At 43.7% G+C, this 27,390-nt stretch overlaps 1 protein-coding gene across 1 annotated transcript; it reads right to left on the bottom strand.

Moving 5' to 3' along the window:
• Positions 1 to 400: 400 nt before the first annotated feature.
• Cd163 (CD163 molecule) lies at positions 401 to 27,195 on the bottom strand. The gene is made up of 17 exons (XM_055609459.1): positions 27,095 to 27,195; positions 26,068 to 26,151; positions 24,798 to 25,118; positions 22,739 to 23,059; positions 20,336 to 20,656; positions 19,305 to 19,625; positions 16,276 to 16,590; positions 15,839 to 16,153; positions 15,042 to 15,140; positions 14,635 to 14,949; positions 13,142 to 13,462; positions 6,142 to 6,453; positions 4,759 to 4,788; positions 4,455 to 4,562; positions 3,223 to 3,312; positions 2,857 to 2,985; positions 401 to 609 (listed from the first exon to the last, which is right to left on the bottom strand). Exons 1-16 carry the CDS (start codon positions 27,138 to 27,140, stop codon positions 2,888 to 2,890), a joined length of 3,417 nt encoding a protein of 1,138 aa, XP_055465434.1. The 5' UTR covers positions 27,141 to 27,195; the 3' UTR covers positions 401 to 609; positions 2,857 to 2,887.
• Between the last annotated feature and the right edge of the window lie 195 nt (positions 27,196 to 27,390).

The following is a 27,390-nucleotide window of genomic DNA, read 5'->3' as shown; positions in this document are numbered from 1 at the left end:
TGCTGTGTGATCACAATGACCATACTCCTTTATTAAAAAAATCCAAAGTGAAAATGAACTCATTTAATTTGGTTACAAGGGAATTATTACTTAAACTCAACTAAAAGAAAGTGTATACTATTTGAAAATTAGCATGCCAAATGAAAAGACATCATAGTATATTCATGAAACCCTAAAAAAAAAAGTCAGAAAAACTCAAACAGAAATTTGTAAAACCAAGACAAAAAAGGTTAAACCAGGTTCTGGTGGTACAAGTCTTTAATCCCAGCACTTGGGAAGAGTGACAAGGAGATGTCTGTGAATTCTAGGCTTGCCTGGCTTATATAACCAGCTTCAGGACAGCCAGGGCTACATAGTGAGACCCTGTCTCAAACAAGCAAACAAAAACAAACAAGTAAAGTTAAATCAGTAACAATATTGTTTATTTAATCCCCTCAAAAATCTCTCATCTTTATTAGGTGGTCACATTCACAAATACGGTTTCTGCAGGTTCAGTAGAGTACCAGGAAACAAAGGACGGTGTGAAGATGCGGTTGTGGTCATCTGTGCATGGGCTGGGCTCTTGTTCCATTTATCTGTCTGCCATGCCAAGGTTGCTTAATTGCCAACCTAACCCATAAGCAGAAAAAGGTCATTTCTATCTTTACATAGAGGAACGCATCATTATCATTCCATATATGTCCAAACACATTTGTATGAGAAAACACACTCTCCTTGCTGAGCAGAGAATTAAATGCAAATAGTTTTCAACACTGTTGTGTGTGTGAAAACTGCTTTTGTCCCATGGGGTGACAGTAAGATCAAGAAATTACATTCAAAAAGTCAGGCGCGGCGGCGCTCACCTCTCACAAGGCTGAGACCAGAGGGTTGCTCTGAATTTGAAACCAGCCTGGTCTACATAGCGAGTGTGATGCTCGCCTAGGCTACAAGCAAGACCTCCTCGCCTCAAACAAAATGAAACAAAGCAAAAACAAACCCAGCAAAGAAAAAAATGCCATTTCCACAGCGGCTGTCACACAGTGGATGCTGTCTCAGGAGGTGAGCTGTCACCTCAGGACATTAACATGTCCCCAGTGTAGTTCAAACTGTAACAATTTCTACCTATACAGAGATGCATTCAGTCCATGATGCAAACATTTTATTTAATGTTACAGATAACATGATCCATATGAGCAGAATCATGTTAACATTTGTGAGTTAAACCAGAGGCCTTCCAGCCATTGTACTGCCTGTTGACATTGACTTTATTATTTGTTTATTTATTGTCCCTTAGTGACAAACAACAATGTGAAGTAGCCTCTGACAAAGGTCTTTGCATGAGTGACTTCATCTGTGTGGACAGAACCCTCACAGGTTCATAGGGTGAGTCAAAGGACTTATGAAGCTCTTTGTTATCTTACTGTTCTCTAGAGGCCATGGTGCCTGTCCAAGCAGCAGTCATTTAGACTGTCCCTTTCTCTTAATCCTTGTCAGTACGTCTTGATGCTGTTTTAAACGTTTGTTAGTCTGATTTCTATGAAGACCTCGCTGCAAACCATAATTTGAATTCTCTAGACATACTGTTGAATTTGAACATTAAAAATTTTCTACTGATTGTGTTTATCTGTTTACTTTTTTGTCGGTCGTGGGGGCCCTTGCTAGCGTGGGTCTGTGCAGGTGGGCGGAAAGCCAAGATGGATGTCAAGTATCTCTTCTGTGTCGCTCTCCGTCCTAAAGTGTTTTGAGGCATGGTCTCTCACGGCACCTAAAGCTCAGTGATTTGGCTAGTCTGGTTAGCCAGTGAGCCTCAGGGGAATGCCTGTCTCCTCCAGCGCTGGGGTTACTTTGTTACAGGCACTTTACCTACTGAGCCATCTCTCCAGGGTCTTCAGATTTTTATTTCAATTCATTTTTGTGAAAAGTGGCTTTACGCAACTTTGCTCAGCTGTTCCTTAGATACGTGTATATGTGTGTATGTATATGTATAATGTATATAGATATACATTAACACTAGCTACTATTCATGTAATGTGGAAATTTTAAGAACTTTAAGCGTATATAATTCCTCATATTGTGTGGACATTAACGTTTCACAGCGTAGGTCCTTGTCTTTCTTCTCACTGTAGTGTTGTCGGTTAAGCTCGGAACCTGATACACCCAGACAAGCACTCTACCCCTCAGCCACACCCCAGCCCAACACTTTCCGGTTTGTAAACTTTCCATGAGTTCTATCTTCTAGTCTTTGCCTCCGCTTAAATTTCTCACAGATCATATTTTGGTTGAACTTTCTTCATGGATGATAATTGCAAAATGTGAATGCCAACAATAAATAATAAATGTGAACGATGTATGCATCCCTGTGCGAGCCTGTTTCCTCAGGGTGTGGCTAGCATCTACGCCTCTAGACTCTGTCTGTAGTATTCCTTTCCCCTGGCATGGTTCATATTTCAACCATGATTAAGATTTAATGTAAATATCACATCTTCTTATAACCTCCCCAAACCTTCTAGATGAATTTTCTGCCATTTGTAGTGTCTTGTACAATCTTTATCATAGCATGAATTATACAAGAGCTATAAATGCCTGACAGGATCCCTGTAATGTTTCAAAATATTTACTTACCCTGTTTCTCCTTAGCCTTATGGATGTATTATTATTCTTGATAAGCAAACACACACATCTTAGCAAAGGTTGAGTCATATTTACAAAGGGTTGATCTATATCTGAACATAGATACATATTTATAAGCATATACACATATTCGTATTCACCTGGAAACATGTATGTGCATGCATTCTTTTCTTTCTAATAATAGGGAGGTTGTCTGTCTCAAAAGGAGTGTGCCTGTTTTATAACAATGAACAAATTCTCACTCACCTCAGTGGGTTATAAATTATCATTTTCCTTTTCAGTGTGCCTCTGAATGGCTCCCTTTTTTTATTTCAGGAATTGAAAGATGTTTAGACAGAGATGTTAGTCCATCAGCTTTAAAGTCATTGGAATTTTCTGGAAGGAATAAGGAAATAACTGGGAATATAGGCCAGCCCTGGCCTCAAGTGTCTGAGAAGCTCTTTTTTTCTTTGTCATTAATTCATTTATTTACTTTACATCCTGATCAGGAATTCTCCTTCCTCTCCTAGTAGTCTCTCCCCCTCCCCTCCCCCCTCCCACCCACCCCCTCCCCTCCCCTTCCCTCCCCTCCCCTTCCCTCCAAGCTTTAGACTTTTATTACAGTCCACTGACCCGAGGACTTTATCAGGTCCAGATCATCCACCTTTGAATCCATCTCCTGGTATTGAACTTGATGTATCAAAATCTCTCCTCTTGAGGAAACTGACAATAAAGTCCTGGGTTAGGGATCAGTGGACACCCATCAAACCTCCCGTCCTTCATCTGAGCCTTTCATCAGGAATTTTAAAACTCAGTCTTTACCTATGCCGTTGTTTTCAACCAGCCTACTTGTATGAGACAGACAGACAGCCGCCTCTACTGCCATGACGTAACAACCCATTCTCCTACCAAGGAAGCCAACATCCTCTGTGATTAACTGAAAGTGCATCCTCTCCCCTCCATTCTCAATAGAAGGCCCTTCCTATTTTTCATCTCAGCTTTTCCACAGTGCAGTTCCTGTCAATGGTGTGGCCCTACTCCAACCTTTCAGGAATGTTGTTGCTGAAAATTGTCTCTAAAGTACAGCTTGACCCTTTCACCTCCCTCACACGCTGTTCTAATGACCAGGCGCTCTTGTGCCCTCAGATACAAGGCTTTCATAACACGCTCCTTTCCTCTACGCTAGCCTGGAAAGCAGCTTCATTCTTTGATTCTCACTTCGTTCGGCGAGTACAACTGTGTCATTCTTTCTGCTTCCCTGCACTTGGTCAAGCCCTCTTTATCTGGAATGTCTCCTGCCCAGTTATCTGAACTATCTTTAAAATCCTTTTCAAGAGTCTTCTTAGAAGCCTTCTACCCCCTTTTATTTCAGATAATCTGTCTTCTCTGTGTCACTCTGTTTCTTATTCATGTTACTAGAATGCTACATTGCCAAATATTTATAGTCTACTAACCCCAAAGTTTCACTCAACAAAAACATTTTATAGATGTTTTCTTTACCTTCAGACCATAGCACATTGTTTGATAGAATTACACAATTTTACATTAAGGTTATTACGGTTAGAGAAAATTAAACATGGACAAATCTTCATCTGAAATCATAAATTGTCTATTCAGTCTGAACTACTAGTTCTATTAATTAACTATACCAATTAAACAGATAGAATGAAGAGTACATTATGGGAGTCAGAGATTCCCTCCACCAGGAAATTTTGCCCTTTATACTCTGAGAAACTATTTAAACCTCTTATAGTCCCCTGCTTTCTGCTCACTTCTTCTTGAGTGATTTGTCAATTTAGTTATAATTATTCCAAGAACCCCTTTATCCTGTGGATATGCTAGAGGGATTGTAATTTGACTCAGACCTCTAAGCCGCTGAATCTGTCTTCGCTTCAGAGTCCACAAGAGGAATGTGATGAGAAGGACCAATATAATGATACCACAGGTCAAGAGTGCAGCGAGGGTTGCATGACCTAAGCAGAGGTAAATATACAGAAAGATGATAAATTCTTAGCTGCTCTTTCTTTGAGCAAAGCAAAGAAGGCAAAGCTCCAGTTCTCAGAGCTTTTTTTTTTTTTTTTTGACCCAGTCTTCTAAACAAGAGGGATTCTAAATATTAAAGTCCCATGCTTATAAATTAGTCCTGTGTTTATAAATTACATGACATACCTGTGCCATGCTGTGATTCTGAAGGCACTCCTGCAGGGGAAAAGAGAAAAAGACTCAGTTCTGGGGGCCATGAATAAAGCAAGTATCAATCTTTCCTTGTCTGAGCTTTCACTGCTGTTTAAGCAAGTGAACTCCATTTTCTCTCCTAAAGCTTGGGTCTACAAGTCCCTCTTCCCCCGCATGCAGCTATGTAGGTTATGTGTGACAGCAAATGTTTCATCATTTCTGTACATCAGTGTGGTTCTCAACCTGTGGGTCACAACCCCTTTCGGGGGGACCACATATCCAGTCGTAATGTAGATATCTGAGATTATTGTTGATCCAGACTTAGGGTTAGGTTTAGGGTTGTGCTAGGGTTAGGGTAGTGCTAGGGTTTGAGTTAGGGTTAGGGTTAGTCTTAGGATTGTGCTAAGGTTAGGGTTAGTGTTAGGGTTAGGGTTATGCTAGGGTTAGCAGAAGGGTTAAGTTATTTTTGTGCTAGGGTAAGGGTTATGGTTAGGCTAGGGTTAGTGTTGAGTTTGTGCTAGTGTTCGGGTTAGGTTTAAGTATAGGATTAGGTTTAGGGTTAGGATTGTGCTTTGGTTATGGCTAATGTTAGTTTTAGGGTTGTGCTAGGGTTAGGGTTAGGTTTAGGTTTAGGGTTAGTGGTAGGGTTAGGGTTGTGATAGGGTTAGAGTTAGAGTTAAGTTTAGGGTATGTGCTAGGGTTCAGGGTAGAGTTAGGTTTGTACTAGGGTTAAGGTTCAGGTTAGGGTTGTGCTAGGGTTAGGGTTGGGGTTGTGCTAGGGTTAGAGTTATGGTAAGGGTTAGGGTTAGGTTTGTGCTACGGTTATGGTTAAGGATAGTGTTAGTTTTAGGGTTGTGCTAGGGTTAGGGTTAGGGTTAGGGTTGAGCTGAGGTTAGGGTCAGGGTTAGTTTTAGGGTTGTGCTAGGGTTAGGTATAGGGTTTGGTTTAGTGTTAGGGTTGTGCTAGGGTTTGGGGTAGGGTTAGAGGTTAGGGTTAGGGTTGATCCAGAGTTACAATTAGGGTTAAGTTTAGGGTTGTGCTAAGGTTAGGGTTGTGCTAGGGTTAGGGTTAGGGTTAGGGTTAGGGTTAGGGTTTGTGTTAGGGTTGTGCTAAGGTTAGGGTTAGATATCTGATATCTACATTATGATTTGTAACAGTGGCAAAAATACAGTTACGAAGTAGCAGTGAAATAATTTTATGGTTGGGAGTGACCACAACATGAAGGCTGCAGCATTAGGAAGATTGAGGACCACTGCTTTAGATGGAAACATCCCAATGGTCTTCCCATCGGACCCCTTTGTTCACACGTCACCCTTGAGAGCCTGGCCCATCTCTGCTGCCAAAGAGTCCAGCTCAATCCGGGTTGTTGACACTCACTTGGAAGGCAGTGCACGGAAGCATCCTCTTTGTGCCCACAGTCGCTGTGAGTCCATGGCCTGGCAGGACAATCCCACAGGGAAGACTCATTCCCTCTGCACTTCATTTCATTGAGCCATATGGGCCCAGTGCCTGGACCAAACGCTGCTTCCTTTAGTGCCTTCACAGCTTGACCACAGCCCACCTGCTCACATGCAACCTGAGCATCATCGAGATCCCAGGAGTCATCACAGACTGTCCCCCAGGAACCTCTGTGCCAGACCTCCACACGCCCAGCACAGTCTGTGTGTCCTCCTTGCAGTCTTACTTTGTCTGAAAGGAAATCGGAGACATATGGGTTATTCCCGAGAAGCTGAGAGCTTCTGAAAGAGACGTTTGATTGCTTAAAACAAACTAAGTAATGTGCACACTGGTCAGAGTGCAGACAGTAACAGCCATCCAATGAGACATCTATATTACATTCCTCTCTTGCAAGGCTCAGGGACCATCTTAGGAGGAGAGGTGGAAAGACTGAAAGGGCCAGAGGTTGAGAAAAACGAGTAAAAAAAAAATCTTTTCTGGAAGTGGCAGGACCACTGCATTTACAGCAGCTGTGGTTATCTGCAGGAAGTCAAGCCATACAATACCAGCATGGAATAGGGAGGGGGTTGACGTGTGTGCTCTGACTGAAGACTATGGACAGCTGATGGCTCTGGGAGGCTGGTGGGTCCATTTTCTTTAGGGATGTGACCCTTGGTGGGTTGGGTATGCCTCAAGAGATGAACCTAAACCCATAAGTATATTCATGGGCAGCAGATTGGACTCAGCAAGTTGTGAAGAAATAGAGAGAGAGAGAGAGAGAGAGAGAGAGAGAGAGAAAACATGAAGTTGGGAGGAGAGTTAGGGAGCTGGATCTGAGGGGAGTTGGGGGAAGAGTGAAGGGGTGAAATGATCCAAATGTATTGTATGTGTGCATGAAACTCTCCAAGAATTAATAAAACGGATATGGATTTTAAAATTACATTGTTGACAAATTTGTTCTTTTATCATAAAAAAGTGTGTGTCCTCTCATCAAACTGGATATATTCTATCAGAAGCTTGACAAATGGGACCACATGAAACAGAAAACTTCCATAGAATAAAGGACACGATTATTATGGTAAAAACACAGCCTACAGCATAGGAAACATCCTTACCAACTATAAACCTGACAGGGGCTAGTATCTCGAGTACACAAAGAATGTCAAGAAAACAAACAACATCATTAAAAGACAGGACAAAAGACCAGACAGAGAGTTCTCAAAAGATGAAATTTAAATAGCTGAGAAATATTTTGAAAACATTTTAACATCCTAAGCCATTAGGGAAATGCAAATAGAAGCTACATTAAGAGTTGATCTTACTGTATAGGATTGTTTTAGCAATTCTGTTTTTTTTTTTTTTTTGGTTTTTGTTTTTCTGTATGAAGTTTAGAATTGTTCTTTTCAAAGTCTGTAAAGAATTCTGTTGGTATTTTGATCAGAATTGCACTGAATCTGTAGATAGCTTTTGGTAAGATGGCTACTTTTCTATGTTAATCTTATCGATCCATGAGCATGGGGCATCTTTCCATCTTCTGATATCTTCTTCAGTTTCTTTCTCCAGAGACTTGAAGTTTTTATCATACAGTTCTTTGACTTCCTTGGTTAGAGTTACATCAAGGTACTTCATATTATTGGGAATAGCTCTACCTCAAGACCCAAGTATACCACTCCTGGGTATATACCCAAAAGATGCTTTACCATACAACAAGGACGCTTACGCAACTATGTTCATAGTAGCTTTATTTGTAATATCCAGAATCTGGAAACAACTTAGATGTTCCTCAACTGAAGAATAGATAAAGAAAATGTGGTATATTTACACAATGGAGTACTACTCAGCTATTAAAAACAAGGACATCATGAAATTTGCAGGCAAATGGATGGAACTAGAAAAGATCATCCTTGAGATAACCCAGACCCAGAAGGACACACATGGTATGTACTCACTTATAAGTGGAGATTTGCCATACAGTACAGGATAACCATACTACAATCCACAGACCCAAAGAAGCTAAGTAACAAGGAGGGGCCAAGAAATCTTACTCAGAAAGGGAAATAGAATAGACAGCAGAGGTGGTTGAAGAGAGGGAACATGATAGGAGAGGGAGAGCAGAGAGAAATGAGGGTGGAGGCCAGACCTGGGGAAAGCAGGGACAAGAGGACAGAGGCCCTATAGTGAGAAAAGAAACCATGGGCAGGGGCATCTCTGTGACAAGCTGGAGACCTAAGACAGGGTTGGCTTCTGGGGGGACATGGGGGTGATTCTAGCTGAGACTCCTAGTATCAGGAGTCATGGAGACTGAAGAGGCCACCCTCTAACTAGACAGGACTCCTATTGGAGGGAGGGGAGCACCAACCTACCTACAAACACTTCAACCCAAAACTTACCCTGTCTACAAGATGTACAGGGATAAAGATAGAGCAGAAATTGAAGGGGTGTTCAGCAAGCACCTGGCCAAACCTGAGACCTACTCCATTGTAAAGAGCCAATCCCTGACATTATTAATGATATTATGCTATGTTCACAGAGAGAATCCTAGCATAGCTGTTCTCTGAGAGGCTCCACCCAGCAGCAGAGTGAAACAGATGTTGAGACTCACAGCCAAACATTGGGCGAAGCATAGGGAGTCTTGTGGAAAAGTGGAGGGAAGGACAGAAGGACATGGAGGCGATAGGAGCTTCACAAGAAGACCAACAGAGCCAAGTAACCGGACCCCAGAGGGGCTTGAGGAGACTGAAGCACCAACCAAGGACTATGCCTGGACCATAGACTAGACCCAGGCCCCCTACACAGATGTAGCTGATGGGCAGCTCAGGCTTCATGTGGGTCCCTTAGTAAAGGGAGTCAGGGCTGTCTCTGTTGTGGACTCTGTTACCTGCTTTTTGATCACCCCCTTCTCCAATGGGGCTGCCTTGCCAAGCCACAGGGGAAGAGAACACAATCAGTCCTCATGTGACTTGATGAACTGGAGTTCTCCCCGAGGGGATGAGGAAAGAGGGAGGGAAGGTGAGACCTTGAGGAGGGGAGGGAGGAGGCTACAATCGAGATGTAAAGTGAGTAAATAAATAAATTAATTAAAAAGACTTTGCCTTACTCCAGTCAGAACAGCTAAAAAAAAAAAAAGACAGCAAATGCTATTGTGGATTTGAGGAAAGGGAAAACTTAGTCACGGTTGGTTGGGAGAACAAACTGGTGCAGACACTATGAAAATCAGTGTGGATGTTCCTCACAAAGCTGTAAATAGATCTACCAGATGATACAGTTACACCACATTTGGGCATGTATTCCAAGGCCCCTACATCTTATTACAAAGATACTTGGTCATCCGTGTTCATTGCTACTCTACCCACAATAGCCAGGAGATGGAAATAGTCTATTTGTTCACCACTTGATAAACAGAAAATGAAAACATGGTTAATTTACCCAATGGAATATTCTTCAGCTGTTAAGAAAAACGACATTATGAACATTTCAGATAAACTGATGAAACTGGAAAGAATCATCCTGTGTGAGGTACTCCAGACAGACAAATGCCGTGTATTTTGTCTCTATGTGGATGCTGTCTTTGAAGCTTTAGACATGTGTACTTTATTTGGGATACCTAATCAGGAAACTGGAATGGGACTATGGGGAGGTTGAGACATTTCATGGGAGGAGAGCTAGAATACAGTGATATAGAAAGAGAAATGGGAAAAGTAGGAAAGGAAGGGTTAAATGGGGTGGCAGATGGGAGGACAAGGTAGAGAAAAGAGTGGGGGGGGATAACTGAGACCTACAATACGCTGAGAATAAGAGATGAGCTGCGTTTAAGATTTAAATAGAATGTCTGTATGATACCCCTCCCTCAAGGCTTAGGGAGTTTTGCCAAAGAGGGAGTGGAAAGACTGTAAGATCCAGAGACGGTGGGTGGCTACCAGGAAACAGTATTTTTTTTTTTTTTTTTTTTTTTTTTTTTTTTTTTTTTTGGACACAACAGAACACTTGCACATGAGAAACCGCAGCGTTTGTGACAGTATGCACGAGACCTGTGCAAGGCTCAAGCCAGACAAAAATTCCAGCATGGAGAAGAGAGGTGGATGTGAAGTCCCTCACCTGAGCAGCTATTGGCAACTGATAGTTTCTGGGAGAGAGAAGAGAGGTGCCTTTAAGGGTAAGACCAACCACCAAAGTAGGACCCACACCCAGAAGATTTTAGGCCAGCACAAAGTCGACTCAGGGGGTCAGAAAAATAAAAGGGGAGGTGAAGTTGGATAAGTCGAGGGGTCGGGATGGATCTGGTAGGAGCTGAGGAAGAAGGGTGAATATGATCAAGGTACACTGTATGAAACTCCCAAAGAATTATTAAAGATACTATTTAAAAAAATATAGCATGACTCAAGAAGCTGCAAGTGAATGAAGTCAACATTAATCATGTAGGAAGCTAAATTTTCTCACACGGATAAAAGCGATGTGGACAGAAATATGATTCACCCGGCTTGAGAGGATGTGTGATGAAAAGAGTTCAGGACTGACTCTTCTGAGTTATTCTTATATTAATACAACAATATAATATTCAGAAGAAATGTAGAGAAAGGAAAGAAAGGCTTTCAATGATCCATTTGTTAACCATGTATTCTCTGTTTCTTGTTTTTAGAGAAATCAATCAAATAGAAATTTTGAGAACATAAATATGAAAGTCTGGAATAATGATTCCCGATCTTGTATGTGTGTATATATGTGTACAATATAACAATTACATAAGATCAGCCATTCCAGTCCTAAGTTTTACCTGAAAGCTTTCCATCCCTGATTAATGAGACTTAACAAGTCAAGCCAGAGTGTGAACAGAAAAAAAAAAATCTCTTGTTTTCTCAGATGATGTAAGAAAGAAACAAACTGAAGCTATTTTGAATAAACTTCCATTTTGATTAGGGGTCAAATAAAGTTTAAGTTCCCAAGACCTCTCTGGGTAAGTGACATCTTGTTTGGCAGAGATAGACATGTTATGTGGGTAACTGACATCCGGGTTGGCAAGCTGAGACATGAACGCTAGGCAACTCGCCCGCCACAGTTGATAACCCAACCAATGGGAACTGGATAAGTGTACCACAAAGACATGTTCCAAAGGAAGTCTCCTAGGCCCAAATTCTGATTGGTGGGAAAACTTGGCAGAGATGTTTGTGGGTTTGGAGCTTAAAAGCACTGTAACATCCCGGCTCAGCATCTCCAGTTTGTTCTAGGACCTTGAATAGTGGCGTTTTGGTCATCTGCTTCAATACTAAGATGAACGTTCTTAGTCAGCTCCAGAGTCTGTGCTGTTGTCCCTGACTGGTCAGTTTTTGCTGCCTAATTCAAACAAAGACCTTGCTCTGCTGGACTCTTGCGCCTGCTTGGATTGTTTTGGATTTTCGGACCCTAACATTTGGTGTGTTCCGGGAACCAAACGCTGACTCCCTTTAGCTCCAAAGTTGAATTAGCAACACTTGGGACTGTTTTTTAGTCATCTGGACCCCAGAGGTAAGTTTGTGTTCTGATTTCTGGCTAGGGCCTATCTGGTACCCAAGAAAGGAGAAACAGGACATATTATTGATTCCAGGGTCGGAGGTCCTGCCCTCTCACTAGTTCCCGTTTGGGGGAACACCTGGTTCTGGTTCTGGGCATGCCGGTCTGTCCATGTCTGTCAGTTTGTGTCTGTAGTTTGGTTTAATTTGATTGTTGCTCTGTGTTTCCTATTTGGAAAAATGGGCCAAGCTTTATCTGACCGTTCCCCATTCACCCTTGACTTAGTCTCAATCCATCTCAAGGATTAAAAAAAAAAAAAAAAAAAAAAAAAAGAGGGAGCTGAATCGGGACAACAAAAACCGGAAAAACTGCTCTTCGGGTCCTGCACCCACAGCTAGACCCAAGCTCCACCGGCGTAGCCCCACCTTCTTCCTCGGATCAAGCTGACAGCAAAGCTGGGGAAATCTGTACAAGCTGCTCTTAAAGGGGCACCAGCAGCTCCTCAGCTTTCTCGGGTAAGGAAGCTGGCAGCTATTCCTGCTCCAGAACCGCTGTGCCCCTGGGAGTGGGACTCAGCAGGTAGCAAGGTGCTCCTCTCTTGAAATGACAGCCGGGAGAAGTAAGGAAAGTTTTGTCGGTCTGTTTTGAATATATGAATGTGTGTGGCCACGGCATGGCTGTTTCTGACTGGTCTTAAATGTATGAGTTTACTATGTTCTAGATGTCTTGGCTATAGATCATTGACTTATAAGTTACTGGGTATGGTTAAAAAAATCTGTAACATCTGTAACAAAAAGTTGACTTAAAACTAATAACTCAGCACTGGAGCCATTCTGGGCCTCAACGCATGTCATGAGCCAGCCGAGGAAAATAAAGATACTTTTAAATTGGGATATGATTTTTATATAAGTTTTACTCTGTCTTAAAAACCAGTGGTTGTTTTTTTTTTTTTTTTTTTTTTTTTAAAGGAAGTATTATAGCTGCATAGGTTCATATACAAGAAACTTTCTTGCTGGCAACCAAACTTTGTAACATAAAAGTAACCCACTTGGAATTGATTTGGAAACACTAAATTGTTCACACTGTTAAAACTCAGTTTTGCCTTCTAAAAATTATGGTTGTGCTCTGTGTCCCCATTCTTAAAAACGGTACTTTATTTTGACATTGCAAACACACACAATTGGGAGATTTAGAACTTCTTTAAAGAAAGTTTTAAAGTTTTACCAAATTAAAAAAAAAAAACCTGGATATTTTAAAAACAGCTTTTAAAATATTTTACTTTATAAAGCTATGGGACATTTTGAAGTTTATCAACTATGTTATTGTAATCTTTTTATCAATATGTGTGATCTTGATGAATAGGTAAAGAAAAGACTAAAAATGAGTGCCACAGCGAAAACACCGGAGCCTGGTAGAGAGGCAGAATGGAAATTTCCTATTGAAAATGGACACTCACTGTCACAGACAATCCAAGACTCCTCGGAGGGGCTGGTCTGTCTCTGCTTCCACGGGGACGAGGGGCACTGCCACAAGGCATCAACTCCTTTTGGACACTGCACATTGTCTGTCCACATGAGCCCGGCTTCTGTCTTGTCTGAGGGTGTAGGTCTCACCTTCCCGTTGTCCGCACAGCCCAGCTGACGGCACACCACCCCCACGGTGGTTGGGGACATATCCCTGCTGCCGACACCGCCCCATGTCCCGTTGTAAAACACTTCCAGGCGACCTGTGCAGGACTCTCTGTGGGCTTCATTGGTCAGCCTCAGAGCCATGAACTCTGGGGGTGGGGGGGGGAGAGAAGAATTGGTGGTTTCACAACTTCTCTGAGAAAAACACTTTCTTTTTTTTTTCTCTAATGTAGAAATGACTGCAACAGATAGACTGTGTCACCTCCCAGTAACTCGTTAGTAACTTCTGAACAAACCAGTAGATCTTAGTAGGGTTAGGTTCTACACACCGTCTGGCTTTCTAATCTGGACTTTCCTTCTAGAGGATCTCATTTGAAGACTTTCAGTGCTCCAAGACACTTTCGAGATTCAGTCAAAGCCTCCGAGCTTTTTTTGGTGACACAAGTTTCCCTAAATCATTGTAATTTTAGCCCAACAAGTCTTATTCTAGTCTTATTTGTGTTTAATTGACATGTAAACTATGTATTTCAGGAACAGGATGTGAGGTCTTAGTGCAAGTACACCCTGTTTCATGATCGAGTCAATTCTTCGGTGCATGTGTTGGTATGGGGTTTCGGGCAATGCCTTTGGTTCTTAACATTTAATGAGACACAGGCCCTAAATCCAACGTTTTGTGTGCATTAAAGTGAAATACTTTCTTTTTTTGACACGCCACTTAGCCACAGATGCCCTCTAGTGGGTCATTAAATAGGGAAAGGTCCCTTCTGATAGAGACTTGTTTCATTTCACTACTGAGTCATACTACTGTTTTCCTTAGCACACTGCAACCAGGGGCGGTTTTTTTTTTTTTTTTTCTTCTGGTTCATGGACGTCTCTGAAGCTTGTTATGAGTACAAAGCAAGAGCAATGGCCTCTTTATGGTAAAATTTGCCCCACTGGCAAATAAAACTCGTCTATCTGTTTTTAAGATGTATTTAAATATTTATTTAAATATCTCTTTTCTTTGTAAACGTTACACAGGATTTATTTTTGTTCTTTTTAGTCTTTCTTACCCGTGTTAGAACTATCAAGTGAGCCATCGGATCCGGTATGCAGCTCTACAGATACGCTGACATTTTTGGGATAGCCAGGCCTGTTTCTTTGTTTTTCTCTTAACAGTATCCTAGCCAACACACGAGATTGTACCGACACGTTGAGCAAATGTTTTGAGGCGCCTGACTCTGGAAATAACTGGACCGGTTACTGGGTGGAGTGTTTCAGGTTGATGTTCCCTGCCATGTGCACCTCGGTCCCTTCCAGCACAGCTGTGACCAGCACGTACCTGAGCAGACGACCCCGGCATCCTCCTTGTGCCTGCAGTTGTGACGGCCCCAGCCGTGGGACCGGCACTGCCAAAGGCGAGACTCGTCCCCGCGGCAGCTGACCTCGTCCAGCCAGATTCTCCCCGTCCCTTCCCCGAAGTGAGCAGAGCCGGTGGCGTTAACAGCCACGCCGCAGTCCAGCTGCCCGCACACCACGTCGGCGTCCGCCAGATCCCAGCTGTCGTCACAGACGCTGCCCCAGGATCCCTCGTGATAGACCTCCACTCTCCCGGCGCAGCGACCGCCTCCACCTACCAAACGAAGCTGACCGCTCGCTGGGGAGAGAACCGGAGGAGGCGACGGTGAGGCGCGGCGCGCTTTCCCAGGTTCGCGGCCGTTCCCACAGGTCCATCCCACAGATCCTCACCTATGCACGGGACGCCGCTCTCTTTCGGGACGGTGGAGCTCTCTGCTTGGACCGAGGAGGACGACGAGTTACACGGCAACAGTGTCTGGGACCGATTTCCTGGAAACGCCAAAATGTTCAGGCGTGTTAGACGGGAAGGGTGAAGGACGAGGGTCGTCAGACAGAGAGTTCTGCACATGAGTTGAGGACGCGGCTCTAGCAAGAGGAAGGCGGTACCCTCCCCCGGGAGCTGCACAGCCACTGAGGAGGGGGCCTCCATCCCAGAGCCCTGATCTCAGGATGCCCTTTCTGTACGAGCAGGGAGGACGACAGATGGGCCTCTTGGAAACGAAGCAGGTGCTCTGAGAAAACTTAGGTTACAGCGAGCCAGGGGTGGTCAACCTGTGAGTCGTGACCCCCCCCCCCCAGGGGAGGCGAGAGCCCATCAACCCTTTCACAGGGGGTGGAACAGCCTATGGTGTATTTGCGCCACGATTTTTAACAGCAGCAAAACTCCAGCCATGTGCGGAGGGCTCGCCGCAACGTAAGGGACTGTAGATGTTAAAGGGTCGAGGCACTGGGAAGGTTGAGAACCAGCGCAGAAAGCACAGTCAGCAATAAGACTGATGGAAGTTAAGCCCGCTTGCTCGCTCATAAGGCAGACGAAGTTACTGTCCCGACTCAACTGTCTCGCGAACCCCCAAGACAGACCGGTTCCTTCTCTTTGGCTTCATCCTGGGACGCAGGCCCACCTGATTCCAAAGCACAGCACCGCGGAGGGGCGCATGGACGGCTGGCTCTGCCCTTCCCCCTCTCACCTGAGCATATCACAGAAGCCACTTGCCCTTCGGCACACACTGGCGCGCCCAGAGCCGTCACGAGGCAATCCCCGATGTGCTGCTCCGTGCCGGTACAGTGGAACATGTGCCTCCACGCCTGACCCGATCCCTTCCCAAAACGCGCTCCCCGTGGGGCAGAAAGGGCGACTCCACATCCGAGCTGGTGACACAGGACGTGAGCATCTTCGATGTCCCAGTGAGAGTCGCAGAGGGGTCCCCACTCTCCAAGCACCTTGAGCTCCACTCTCCCCTCACAGGAGGACTTGCCCTCTGCCAGGCGGATTTCTGTGTATCCTGAAAAAGAGACCGGGGCGGGGGTGGGGTGGGGGAAGGCTTTAGAGAAGACATCCTGGACTCCCCACCCCTGTCTCCTTCACAGCCCAGGAGTAAACTGAAGACGTTTTTCTGCGTCTTACGTGAGCAGACTAGGCTGACATCTCTGCTGTGGCTACAAGAGCCTTCTAGAGGGGGCGACACTGGACACAGCGAAAGATGGGACTCGTCCCCAGTACACTGGAATTCTTCAGTCCAGATCGGTCCACTGCCTTCTCCAAAATGTGCTCCCCCGAGGATGGAGACCACTGTTCCGCATTGGAGTTCCCTGCACACCACGCCGGCAGCTTCCAGAGACAAGTCAAAATCACAGACGGAGCCCCACACGTCACCATGCTTTACTTCCACACGTCCAGAGCACGGAATTTCCCCTCCAACCAGCCTGGGTTCCCTGTGACCTGAAAAGTAATTGTGTTTTATGTGAGAAGTACAGTGTCCACGTTTTCACTCATGACAGGACTAGGAGCCAGGGCTCTCCTGGATTAGCCACACCGCACCACCTGGATTTTCTGTCTGTTCTGAGCATAGTAAATCATGGATCTCATAATTCTCGTTGGACCTGTCCTTCTAAGAAAATTCTAATGCTTTGCTTTTTGGAGAAAACCATGATTAGCATTGCTTTTTTTTTTTTTCTTCTTCTTCTAATGTTTCACTTCCGTTAGTTCATAAAACCCAGTTTGTTTGGGCTCCTTTAGTCAGCCCAGTCTGAAGTCTGACCAGCCCCATCAACAACCTCGTGTAGGTTTTCAGTGTATTTCCGTGTGGAACACCGCACCGACACCAGACATTTAAGAATGGGACACTTGGTATCTGTGACTTTCCTGTCCTCTTCCCATTTCTTTCTGACAGGGCTTTATCCCAGGGCTTCACAGGCAAACAGACCTGTGTGTGTTCTGCCACGCTGTACTGCGTCAGGCTCCCGGATCTGGTGCCTCCAGGACCAAGAGAGAAAACAAACCCGTGTGTCGGGCAGTGTAGCTGGGCTTTAGAAGGTAAACAAAGGAGATGCCGAGCAACAAGAAACGGGAGTCAGGTTGGGATGTGCCCCTTTTCAGGCCAAGAGATTTAGCCACCAAGACAAGTGAGGGCTTCCTTTAACACCGGGAACATGAGCTTCGTGAAAACAGGAACTGTTTCAAATTCACTTCTTAAAACAACAGCAACAACAAAAACCAAACAGAAGGGCATCTGAGGTTGGATCTTTTAAAGAGCATTCGTCCTCCACAGATGCCTATGGAAACCTTTGAAGCTGCCCTTGGCATAGTACAAATGGACAAACAGCCCTTAAGCCCTTGAAGTGTTCATACTCTCACTGTTTTCTTAAGATCATGTCTTTTCCCTCATACTAAAACATCTCTGAAAATGTTCTAGACGTGACTCTTTTCTGCACTAGAAACACAAATAGAAGGTCTCTGCATCCCAGAATTTCACCATTGAAGTGAATTCCTATCCAAATATGAGAGGAAGAACCCACTGATTTCTAAATGCAGATCAAATTTAAAGCAAACAGTGCTATACACAAATAATCAATGATGTTTGAACTGCAAAGTCCTCAGCTTCTCGTTGAGTTGGGGGAGCATCGCCCCATCTAAGATGTCACTGGCATCTTGGACAGCCCTTAATTTTCTGAGATCAAGGCCAAACTAGGTTTCTTGTGGCTTCTGGCTTATTCACATGTAGCCATTTCAGATGAAATAAAACACAACTAGAGGAAAGCAAAACCAAACCAACCGTGCTTTCTTTCTTGGTGAAAATGTATTGCATGCTTGAAAACAAACCCTTTCTGTATACATTCTCTTTGTCCCCCAATCCTAAAACATTTGACTCTAAGTCCGAATGGAAAATCTTTCACCCAAACTTGGGGACTCCATTTTTTTTCAGCTGATTTTGTGAATCTGTTAGCTTACGTTCGCAGGTTGCTTTTGCTTTCTTTAGATCATTTGTTTGGGTCAGAATACTGGAGTCTTAGCTTTTGAAGGGACTTTTCTGCCCAACAGTCAAACGACTTCATTAATTTTTATATAAGAGCCAGTAAATACAATTTTGTGAATGGATTTGGTTTTGATTAGCAGGTTAAGTTTTCATCTGCCAAGGTAGCTAAATCAGCATTTATTCTCTCTCTAAAAAGCCCGAACGAAGAACAAGTGTAAGAACAGCGAGTTAGGACCTTCTCCTTTTGTTCTGTAACAAAGCATATAATAAGCACAAACAAGGATGAGTAATCATTATTTGAAACACCTCCAGCGTCTTGTCTCTCAGCTGGGTTGGTCATAAAATGCACCCAAAGCAGAAGACGAAATTAGTCCTCCATAAGAAAAGCAGGAAGCCTAGCAGCAAAGCAGCCTTCTGGTCTTCTGCTCTCATTCAGGCATAAGGTTTCAAATGGCTTTAAGTCTCAGACCAACCATGGCAGGCAGAGGCTGGCATCAGCACCGACCAAGGCGCGGTTTGACATCAGCTTTGGATAGTAATCTCTCGCTAACTTTGAGAATAGCTGTGCTTAGCCTCACGTGTGCACTGCAGCTCCCAGCTCTTCACGTGTGCGGTTGATCCGCACTCAGGTCCTTATGAGTGTGTGGTAAGTGCTTTACCTACTGAGCCGCCTCCCCAGACCCCCAATGCATTGTTAGTTGAAGGATAATTCAGTCTGCCAATATATCACTTACACATAATACAGACACACAACGATATGTGTCAAGTACATTACTGCTTTCGGAAAAATAGTACCACCAGATTTATTTTAAAAATAAGCGCCAGGGGGTTTTTGGCTCAGAGGTTAAGAGCACTGGCTGCTTTTCCAGAGGTCCTGAGTTCAATTCCCAGCAACCACATGGTGGCTCACAACCATCTATAATGCGATCTGGTGCCCTCTTCTGGTGTGCAGGCACGTGTGTAGGCAGAACACTGTATAAACAGCAAATAAATCTTTAAAAAATTTTTTGAAAGGAAGAGGTTTAAAGAAAATCCCAATTCTATGATTAGTTTAGGCAAAGCACCTACATATCCCGATTCACAAGGCTGAAGAAAGAGCATAAAAAGTAAACCACAACCATGGCATCTACAGTATCTTTGGCATTAAGTTGCTTCTTAACAAATGAATTGAAGGTCTCACCTGAGCAGGTAACTTGGGCTGCTTCGAAGTGATCGCAGGAAAGGCCGCCCCACTGCCAGTTTCTGCATTGCCAAAGAGAAGTTTCATTCCCAGTACAAGAGCCAGGAAAGAGCCATGTATTTGCCTCCTTGATTTTGGAGTAGATGTTAGAATGCGTTTGAAGTGCGGTGCCACATCCAAGCTGTCTGCAAAGGATGTCAGCCTCTATCAGGGTCCAGCCTCGGCTGCACACCTTCCCTGTCAGCTTCTGAATCTCCACCTCCACCGTCCCGGCACAGCGGCTGCCTCCACCTACAAGCCTCAGTTCCAGATCTGATCCGTCTGCAGAAGAAGCAGAAGCAGAGGCTGAGGGAGGCCGGGGCAGGCAGCTCTGGAAACACTGTATTCCCTCCTTCGTAGACACCGAGACTCTGGACTCTGGACTGGCACCTCTTGCTTACTTGTTTCTTGACATTAGTGAGGATCAAACCTAGGCCCTTTCAAAAACTAGAGAAGGATTGTGTGCCTGGTGCCTTTCTATATTTTTGTTCCCAGTTTTGAGCTGGCATCTCAGTAAGTTGCCCAGAACCTATTTGAATTTGCCATCCTCTGTCCTCGTCTCTCTCCCAAGTGGCTTGGATTACAGGCCTGTACCACCATACCCAATTTTGGCTTACGTTTTTACTGAGGTTTTAATAATCAAATGCAGACTGTGAATTCTACTATAAATGGAATATAGTTCTTAAGGACTAAAAATGTTAGTTACACACACAGACACACAGACACATACCATTCATCCTAGTCTTTTAAATACGAAGTCTCTGGACTACACATAGACTTAGAATTGAAGGTGTCGTTCCAAACAATACTCCTAACAACACAGAGAATGGAGCCAAATATCCCTTCTATGAAGAATGTGTCAGATCTTTCACAGCTATGAAGGAATTCCCAACATGAATTAATTGTTTCCACCACTCGCGACTCACACCTATCTCTGTTTCTAATGAACACAGGTTTTTCCATCTTTGACTGCCTTTTTTGTTCTAACTTACCAGAACAGGTCACGCCAGCATCTTCTCGGTGATGACAGTAATGCTTTCCCCACTCCTGGTGTTTGCATTCCCAAATTGCTGCTTCATGTCCTTTACAGGAAACGCTGTCAAGCCAAATTGGTCCAGACCCCTCGCTGGCATTAACTCGACCAATGACAGCGATGGCAGTTGGACATCCCAGTTGTTTACACACCACAGAAGCATCAAGACTGTCCCAGCCATCATCACACACGGTCCCCCATTCAGATTGGAATCTCACTTCCAATCTCCCCGAACATCGGGACACTCCATCGGCCAGTCTCAGGCTCAGATCAGCCCCCTCTGCAACGGCAGCAAGTAACAAACAGTGAAAGGGAAACAAGAATAAGGTGAGGAAGAACTAGCTCTAGCTGAGTTGGAGGCGGGGTGGAGGGATGGAGAGAGGCAGCTGCTCCATAGCTCCACGGCGAGTCACTACAGACATAAATGGAGAACATCGGGCAATGGGAAGCATCTCAGAGATTTGTCAAGAGTCAGTTTTGTGCCTGTTCGGTCACCACAAATGGGGTTAGAACTTACTCTGTCTTGTTAAAGTACATCTGCCTGTGTTTAGGTTTTTCACCTCTTACTCCAGTTTAGGTAAATATCTGGCATCCGCTTTCACTGTTAACTACATGATCTGTCTCCACCGCCCAGCCTGTGCCGTGCACCTGGCCCTTTCGTGAGTGCCTGTGGGGGTTGGAGTGAGGCTGCTTCTCCACAGCTCAGGTGTGTGGACACTGTCTGGCCTTTGCCCCAGTTAGTGGCACTGTTTGGGGAGGTTAACGAGTTGTGGTCTATCTGGAGGAAGTATGTCCCTTGGTGGGTGGGTGGGGGTTAAGGTTTTAAGAGCATTGTACGAATACTAATTGCCACTTGGCTTTGTTCTGGCAGTTTATGATGTGGGTGCTCGGCTTGTTGCTCCGCTCACCAAATCTGCCTGTTGTTGTGCTTCCTTCCTCATTGTGACCACGAGGAAAACCAAATAAACCATGCATTCCTTCTATAAGTTGCCTTGATCTCAGTGTTTTACCACAGCAATGGAGAAATAATTACTAGAATACCCTCCTAGCTTACAGGCAGAGCAGAGGGGAAGGACTGAGCGGTTCATTCCTCAGTTAACACCTCTTAAAGAACACCCCTTAAAGAACCCTCCTTGCTTCCGAATAAAATCCCGTGATAAGCACAAGCCTACAGCCTGGGTCCCGGTGTGAATGTTAGAGTCACCAGGCCAAAGCAGTACTTGCTCATGGATAGCCCGCGCCTTTGAGAGGTGCTGATGTATTGGCACTGTTGTTTTTATCACTTAATTCTACGGATTTGGCGTAATGGTTTGGGAATGTGGTTAAGGTTAGGTCAATGTGTCTAAAAAAGGAGGAGGAGGATGATGGTGGCTTGTTTTTAAACCAATCTCAGAAAGACAAATAGTAAATGTTGTTTCTGTTCTGGTTCATCGATTTTTAGATAGATATATACAATTATATGTTTGTGGTATTTCTATATTTGTATCCCAATCTGTCTGTCTATCATCTATCTATCTATCTACCTACCTACCTATCTATCTACCTACCTACCTATTTATCTTCTATATCATCTATCTACTTATGTTGAAATGACTTGAAAGTAGAAGTAAAATGGTCTAAAAGGACAGCAAGTACTAACAGGAGGGAGAAAGACAAGGAAAGGGTAAGAGGGTTCTGAGGGGTGAATGTGCTCACCTGTACAAAAGCTTTAAAAGATTCACTACTGACCCCTTTCCCCACTCTGCCCCTCCTCTGGTTACCCCTTTCTTTCTCAATCCTCCTCTCTTCACTCCTCCACCTCAGCCCCCCCCACCCCTCTTTACCCCATCTTCCATCCCCATCAAGCTTTCCCAAAACACTCTTCTTATGATGGAACTGAATTTCATTATTTATAATTTTCTCTGTAACTGTTAGTTGTTTGTTTATCTTCAAATTTTTTACATGTCTTTGTGTGTGCCTGAGCATGTGTATATGCAGCATGTGTGTGCACTGTTCTTGGCGATGGGAGGAAGGGACCAGATTTTGTGGGACTGGAGTTAACAGTCGTGAGTCACCATATGGATGCTGAGAATTGAACCACAGTCTTCTGCAAGAGTGGTGAGGACTCTCTTAGTTACTGAGCCATCTCTCCAGCACCAACCTGGCCCCCTAGACCAATTTTCATTTTCTGATTTCAGTTAGCAAACCCACAAATATTAAAGTTGGGACCCCAAGTGAGACAATAACAAGGAGACAGAGGCTGACTCCATTATGCTTTCAAGGACTTGGGCTTACAATTCTTGGGCTTACCGTTTTCTTTACAATTCGGGTACCATTTTCTTTAGTCAGTCACAGAGATCAGAAAGCCTGGAGCCATCCTTACCTAAGCAAATTACTCCTACATCCTCCCCATGATCACAGTTATGCTTTCCCCATCCTCGGTGATTGCAGTCCCAGAGAGCTGACTCATTTCCATTGCATGCCACATCGTCAAGCCAGATTGGTCCAGAACCAGCTCCAGATTTAGCTGATCCAGAGAAACTGATGGCACTTCCACATCTGAGCTGTTTACAAATCACAGAAGCGTGATCTTTGCTGAAGTTGTCATCACACACCGTCCCCCACTTTCCCTGGAATTTTATCTCCACTCTTCCTATACACCGGTTGGCCCCGTTCACCAGCTTCATCTCCAAATTGGATCCATCTACAGAAAAGACCAAGGTTAGGAAGTGAAATCCATCCACAAGCAAGGAATTATTCCGGGTTTCCTGGATACTTGGAATTTGATGCTACTCTTAAAAATTAGCATTTGGCTTTTAGATACTGCCTATCTCCACATACCAAAGAATTTTGACATGTTAAAATCCAATGAACAATAACTATTTTCTTCTACATCTCCTCTCCAGGGAAATTGTGTTATGGATCAGAACACTCTTTGGTATAGAAAAGATCAATATTGCTCATTATTCACTTAAAAAAAAAAGAGAAAGAAAGCAGAAAAAAAGAAAATTGGCCTTCTAATAAAGTTGTTGAGAATGAGAAAATGGTCATTTACCAAATGCTTAGATTCCTTACTTTAACCTCTTCATAGTAAAAGAGTTCTAAGAATGAATAATTGATGTTGAATTTGAAATTAGAAATTAAGAAAAAGATTAAAATGCCTAAATAAACACAACAATTTTCAAAACACCGTGTGCTATCAAGTTCTTAAAAATTATGGAAAAAAATTGATTTCAAATTTATGAATCAAAGCTTGTTTTCTCCCCAAGGCATTTACTATCATTTTTAGCAAAATTCCTTCCTTCCTTCCTTCTTTCTTTCTTTCTTTCTTTCTTTCTTTCTTTCTTTCTTTCTTTCTTTCTTTCTTTCTTTCTTTCTTTTGCAGCATAATTTGTTCCTCATGACATGAGTTTCTGTAAGGAGTAAAATACACAAAGAAGGGAGACTGAAATTGGGGACACTGGAGAAGTGCAGTTGGACAAAATGTTTAGAAGCACTTTCTTGAACAAGAAATCAAATTTTATGAGCTCTAAACTCCAACCAAGGACCCCAACTTAGCAAGGCTTGTTTTCATTGTGGAAAATTAATAATAATTGATAACAATAAGAGGTCACAATCAAAGTACGCATAGACACATCACAGGCCACATTATTGAGTCCTTACAAGTTTAAACACTGTGCTATCATCCTTAGTCCACTTCATGGATCAACAGCATGAGGTTCAGTAGCTGGATATGAGCACCTAGAAAGACGGCAAAGCCAAGACAGTGGTGCAGAGGCTGGGGGAGTGGCCTGGCATAAGATTTCTGTTGATTAGTGTACAAAGAAGTGGACTTCCTGAAGACCTAGTAGGAATTAGGGTGAAGAATCTCGAAAATACAGAGAGCAGATCCCTATGAAACTAGCCAGTTCTTGAGTGTCTATCGGCTCTTTTTCTCTTATTCAGTTCTGGTTGGATCTTTAAGTTTATAAACTTCAGAGAGGAAGTTCCAACATCACTCCTCGTTATGTAGGAAAATGAGAGCAGAAGGTGTCAGCCTCAAGCTGTAGCTGAATATCAATCCTATATACAGGTAAGGTTTCCTACCGCTTTGAAACTCATTGTAAATGCTATGCTTGTTATCCTCTCATAGAGATTAATAATAAAATAAGTGAGGAGGAGGAGATGAATATGGCTGACTGTACATGGTAACGAAAAATGGGGGTCCACGAGGAAGCTAACATTTTCAGCACTTGTTATATGACAGACAGTATGCAGAGAGCTTTGCGCATGTCTTATTATCGAGTTACCAGAAGCTTAGAGGAGTATTTGATTTGCATGGAATCATAGCATCAGGGAACGACTGTGCTAGACTTCAATCCGGCATTACCTCCAAGAGGCAAACACTGTGAACTGAATCAGAAACACGTGCCTGGGGTTGCTCTGACGTAGCCGAGCCTTACCTGAGCAGGTCACTCCGACATCTTGTTCGTGGGTACAGTTATGTTTCCCCCACCCGTCATGTTTGCAGTCCCAAAGGAAAGACTCATTTCCTGTGCAGGAAACCTTATCCATCCAGATGTCCCCAGAGCCTGCACTGGAGTTAGCCCACCCAAGGGCTTTAACAGAAGTTGGGCATCCCAGTTGCCGGCAAACCACAGAAACCTCGTCCGTGCTCCAGCCGTTACGGCACACTGTTCCCCACTTCTCATGGATCTTAAGTTCTACTCTCCCGCTACAGTTGTTTTCACCGCCGGTCAGTCTCAGTTCCTTTTTCATTCCTCCTGCAATATCAAGTTCATACGGCAAACGACGGTCAAATAGAGTCCAGAGAGCATGATACATCTTTAGGTATCTTAGATATGATTTAGAGTCAGAGTTGAGACCCGTCCTGAGCCCACTGTGGTACAATGGGAGAACGCTATTTCACAGAATCCAGATAGAATTATTAGTACCACAGGCTTCCAGTGGAACAAAGACCAAACCGGGAGAGCTAACAGCACAGTACTATGTGGGATTTTCATTGTTAGGCTTGGTGTCTTAATAGCGGCAATTGATAGCATCTAAAATAAGACACAGAGTGTTACAGGATGAACTATGTATGTTTCTCACTACCATAAGTGCAATAGAAATAAAATTGATAGTGACTGTGGGGATGGAAAAATCAGTTGAAGGGCATTAAATACCATTTAGCTCATTTATGTAAAATTGCATGGATTTATACACATTGTACTTGAAGTCTGCTAAAACTGGTCTTTAAAAATGGAAACAAGAGAGTTGTTTTCCTATTATCTTCCATCACAAGATAAACATTTCCCTCCCTCCTTTCTTTAGACTATCTCAGCTGCTTTTTTGCTGTTAGGTTGGCTTCACCCAGGAACCCAGTGGGCCTACCAGCCAGACCCCCTGCAATACACTTTTAAAAATGTGAAGTATAGGCTTTGGATTCACTATCATGTTCTTGGAACTCCCTTCTGTCCCAATAGCTCTGAGCTTTCATCTCTCTCTCTCTCTTTTTCTCAGTCTACCATACACTGCTTTCAGCCTTTATATAACATGAGATTGCTTTGTACGAGGGCAGACAATGCTAGTAATTTTGCGTCTCCTGGTTAGAATATTATTGTGTGCTTTTACTATCTGGTTCTTCAGCTCCTCAGAGGACGGAGTTTTAGTTGCTACTTAACATACAGGGGAATTGTGGTTTTGTTTGACAATTTATGTCACAGTACTCACCAGGAGAATCAGAGACAGCAGAGACACCAAGAAGAGAGACCACAGCCATGATGAAGAAACCTATATGGACAAATCTTTTATAACCTGTGAAACAAAGGGCAGAAGTGAAGCTTACTAACAAAAGACAAAAGGTTCAGGCTTTGGAGTCTGACAAAGACTAAGCCAATAAAAAGGAAGACCCTTCCTTCAAAATGGAAAGCAGATGGAAAAGGTACAGATCCAGAATCAGAGCATCAGTAAGAACACCTGCCTAAAGGCGGCCAGGCGTGGGGATTGTGAAGCAAACTGTAGAGGCAGGTCTTAAACCTGCAAGGCTGAGAGAGACATCCATAAAACTAGGAGTGGTGCGCTTTCTCTGCATACTACATGGCAAGTTTCTGAGCTTTCTGACCCTCTACCTTCTCAGTGTCAATTAGGCTTGCCCCCAAACCCCTGTCTACCTGGTCCACACAGTTAGACAATAAGTCTCATGAGAGAACGGCTGGTGTTTCTCGTGTTCTCGACTGTTGCACCAACAGTACCTGCTAAATAGCACTCTCAACAGTGTGACAGTCTACCTGGCATCCCAAATCCCCAAATGCTAATCTTACCATCTCCACACACAGCATAAAGCACATTTAGTGCTGTTATGGCTCTTAGCTCCATAGTGACCCCAACTCAACCCTCACGGAAAACTGCAGAATGATTTTAGCCAGTCCATGAACATGATGAAGTAAAGTTTTGCACCGAGTTGGTTTTCAAAATTTCCTGCTGGAAATCAACTTTTAATCAGTATTGATTCCTACTCAGGACAGTTCTGCTTTCTTCAGGTCCTGACTTGATTTCACCTCAACGATTTTATAAAATTAGTGCAAACACTGCACCCTTCTTCACCATTTCAGTTCAGGATGTGTGGCTGAGGAAAAGCACTTCCATAGGACTGGAATGCCCCTTTCTATTCCTTGCTCCCCTGTGCCAATCATAGCCACTTGCTGTCAGAGCATCTCTTAACTCCACTAAAGGATAAATATAAACGAGACCCGTTTACCAGGAGGTCCAGCGTCTAGAAGAAGAACCATTCTGTGCCTGCCCATTCCAAAGTTTGATGATTTTGATGGCTCTCGTGTCTTCACGGAAGTGTTCCCTGTAGAAAGTGGACGGCCACCGAGGGAAATAATCATCTCACTCTTAAGAGTGCAAAGGCTCCAGAATGAGGGAGGAGTCAACCTTAAAGGGAGAGTCGTCCCCTTCCCCCTCCCACTTTGGGACATAAAACAACCAAAGGAAATTGTTTTTTTTCTGGATTTCCTTTCATGACCAAAGGAAAATTTAACACTTTCCATA

The sequence above is a fragment of the Psammomys obesus genome, unplaced genomic scaffold, assembly GCF_907164565.1.
Source record: "Psammomys obesus unplaced genomic scaffold, mPsaObe1.curated_primary_1811, whole genome shotgun sequence".
In the NCBI taxonomy this organism is placed as follows: domain Eukaryota; kingdom Metazoa; phylum Chordata; class Mammalia; order Rodentia; family Muridae; genus Psammomys; species Psammomys obesus.
Note: the sequence above shows the minus strand (reverse complement) of the source record. Positions and strands in the feature narration are given on the sequence as shown.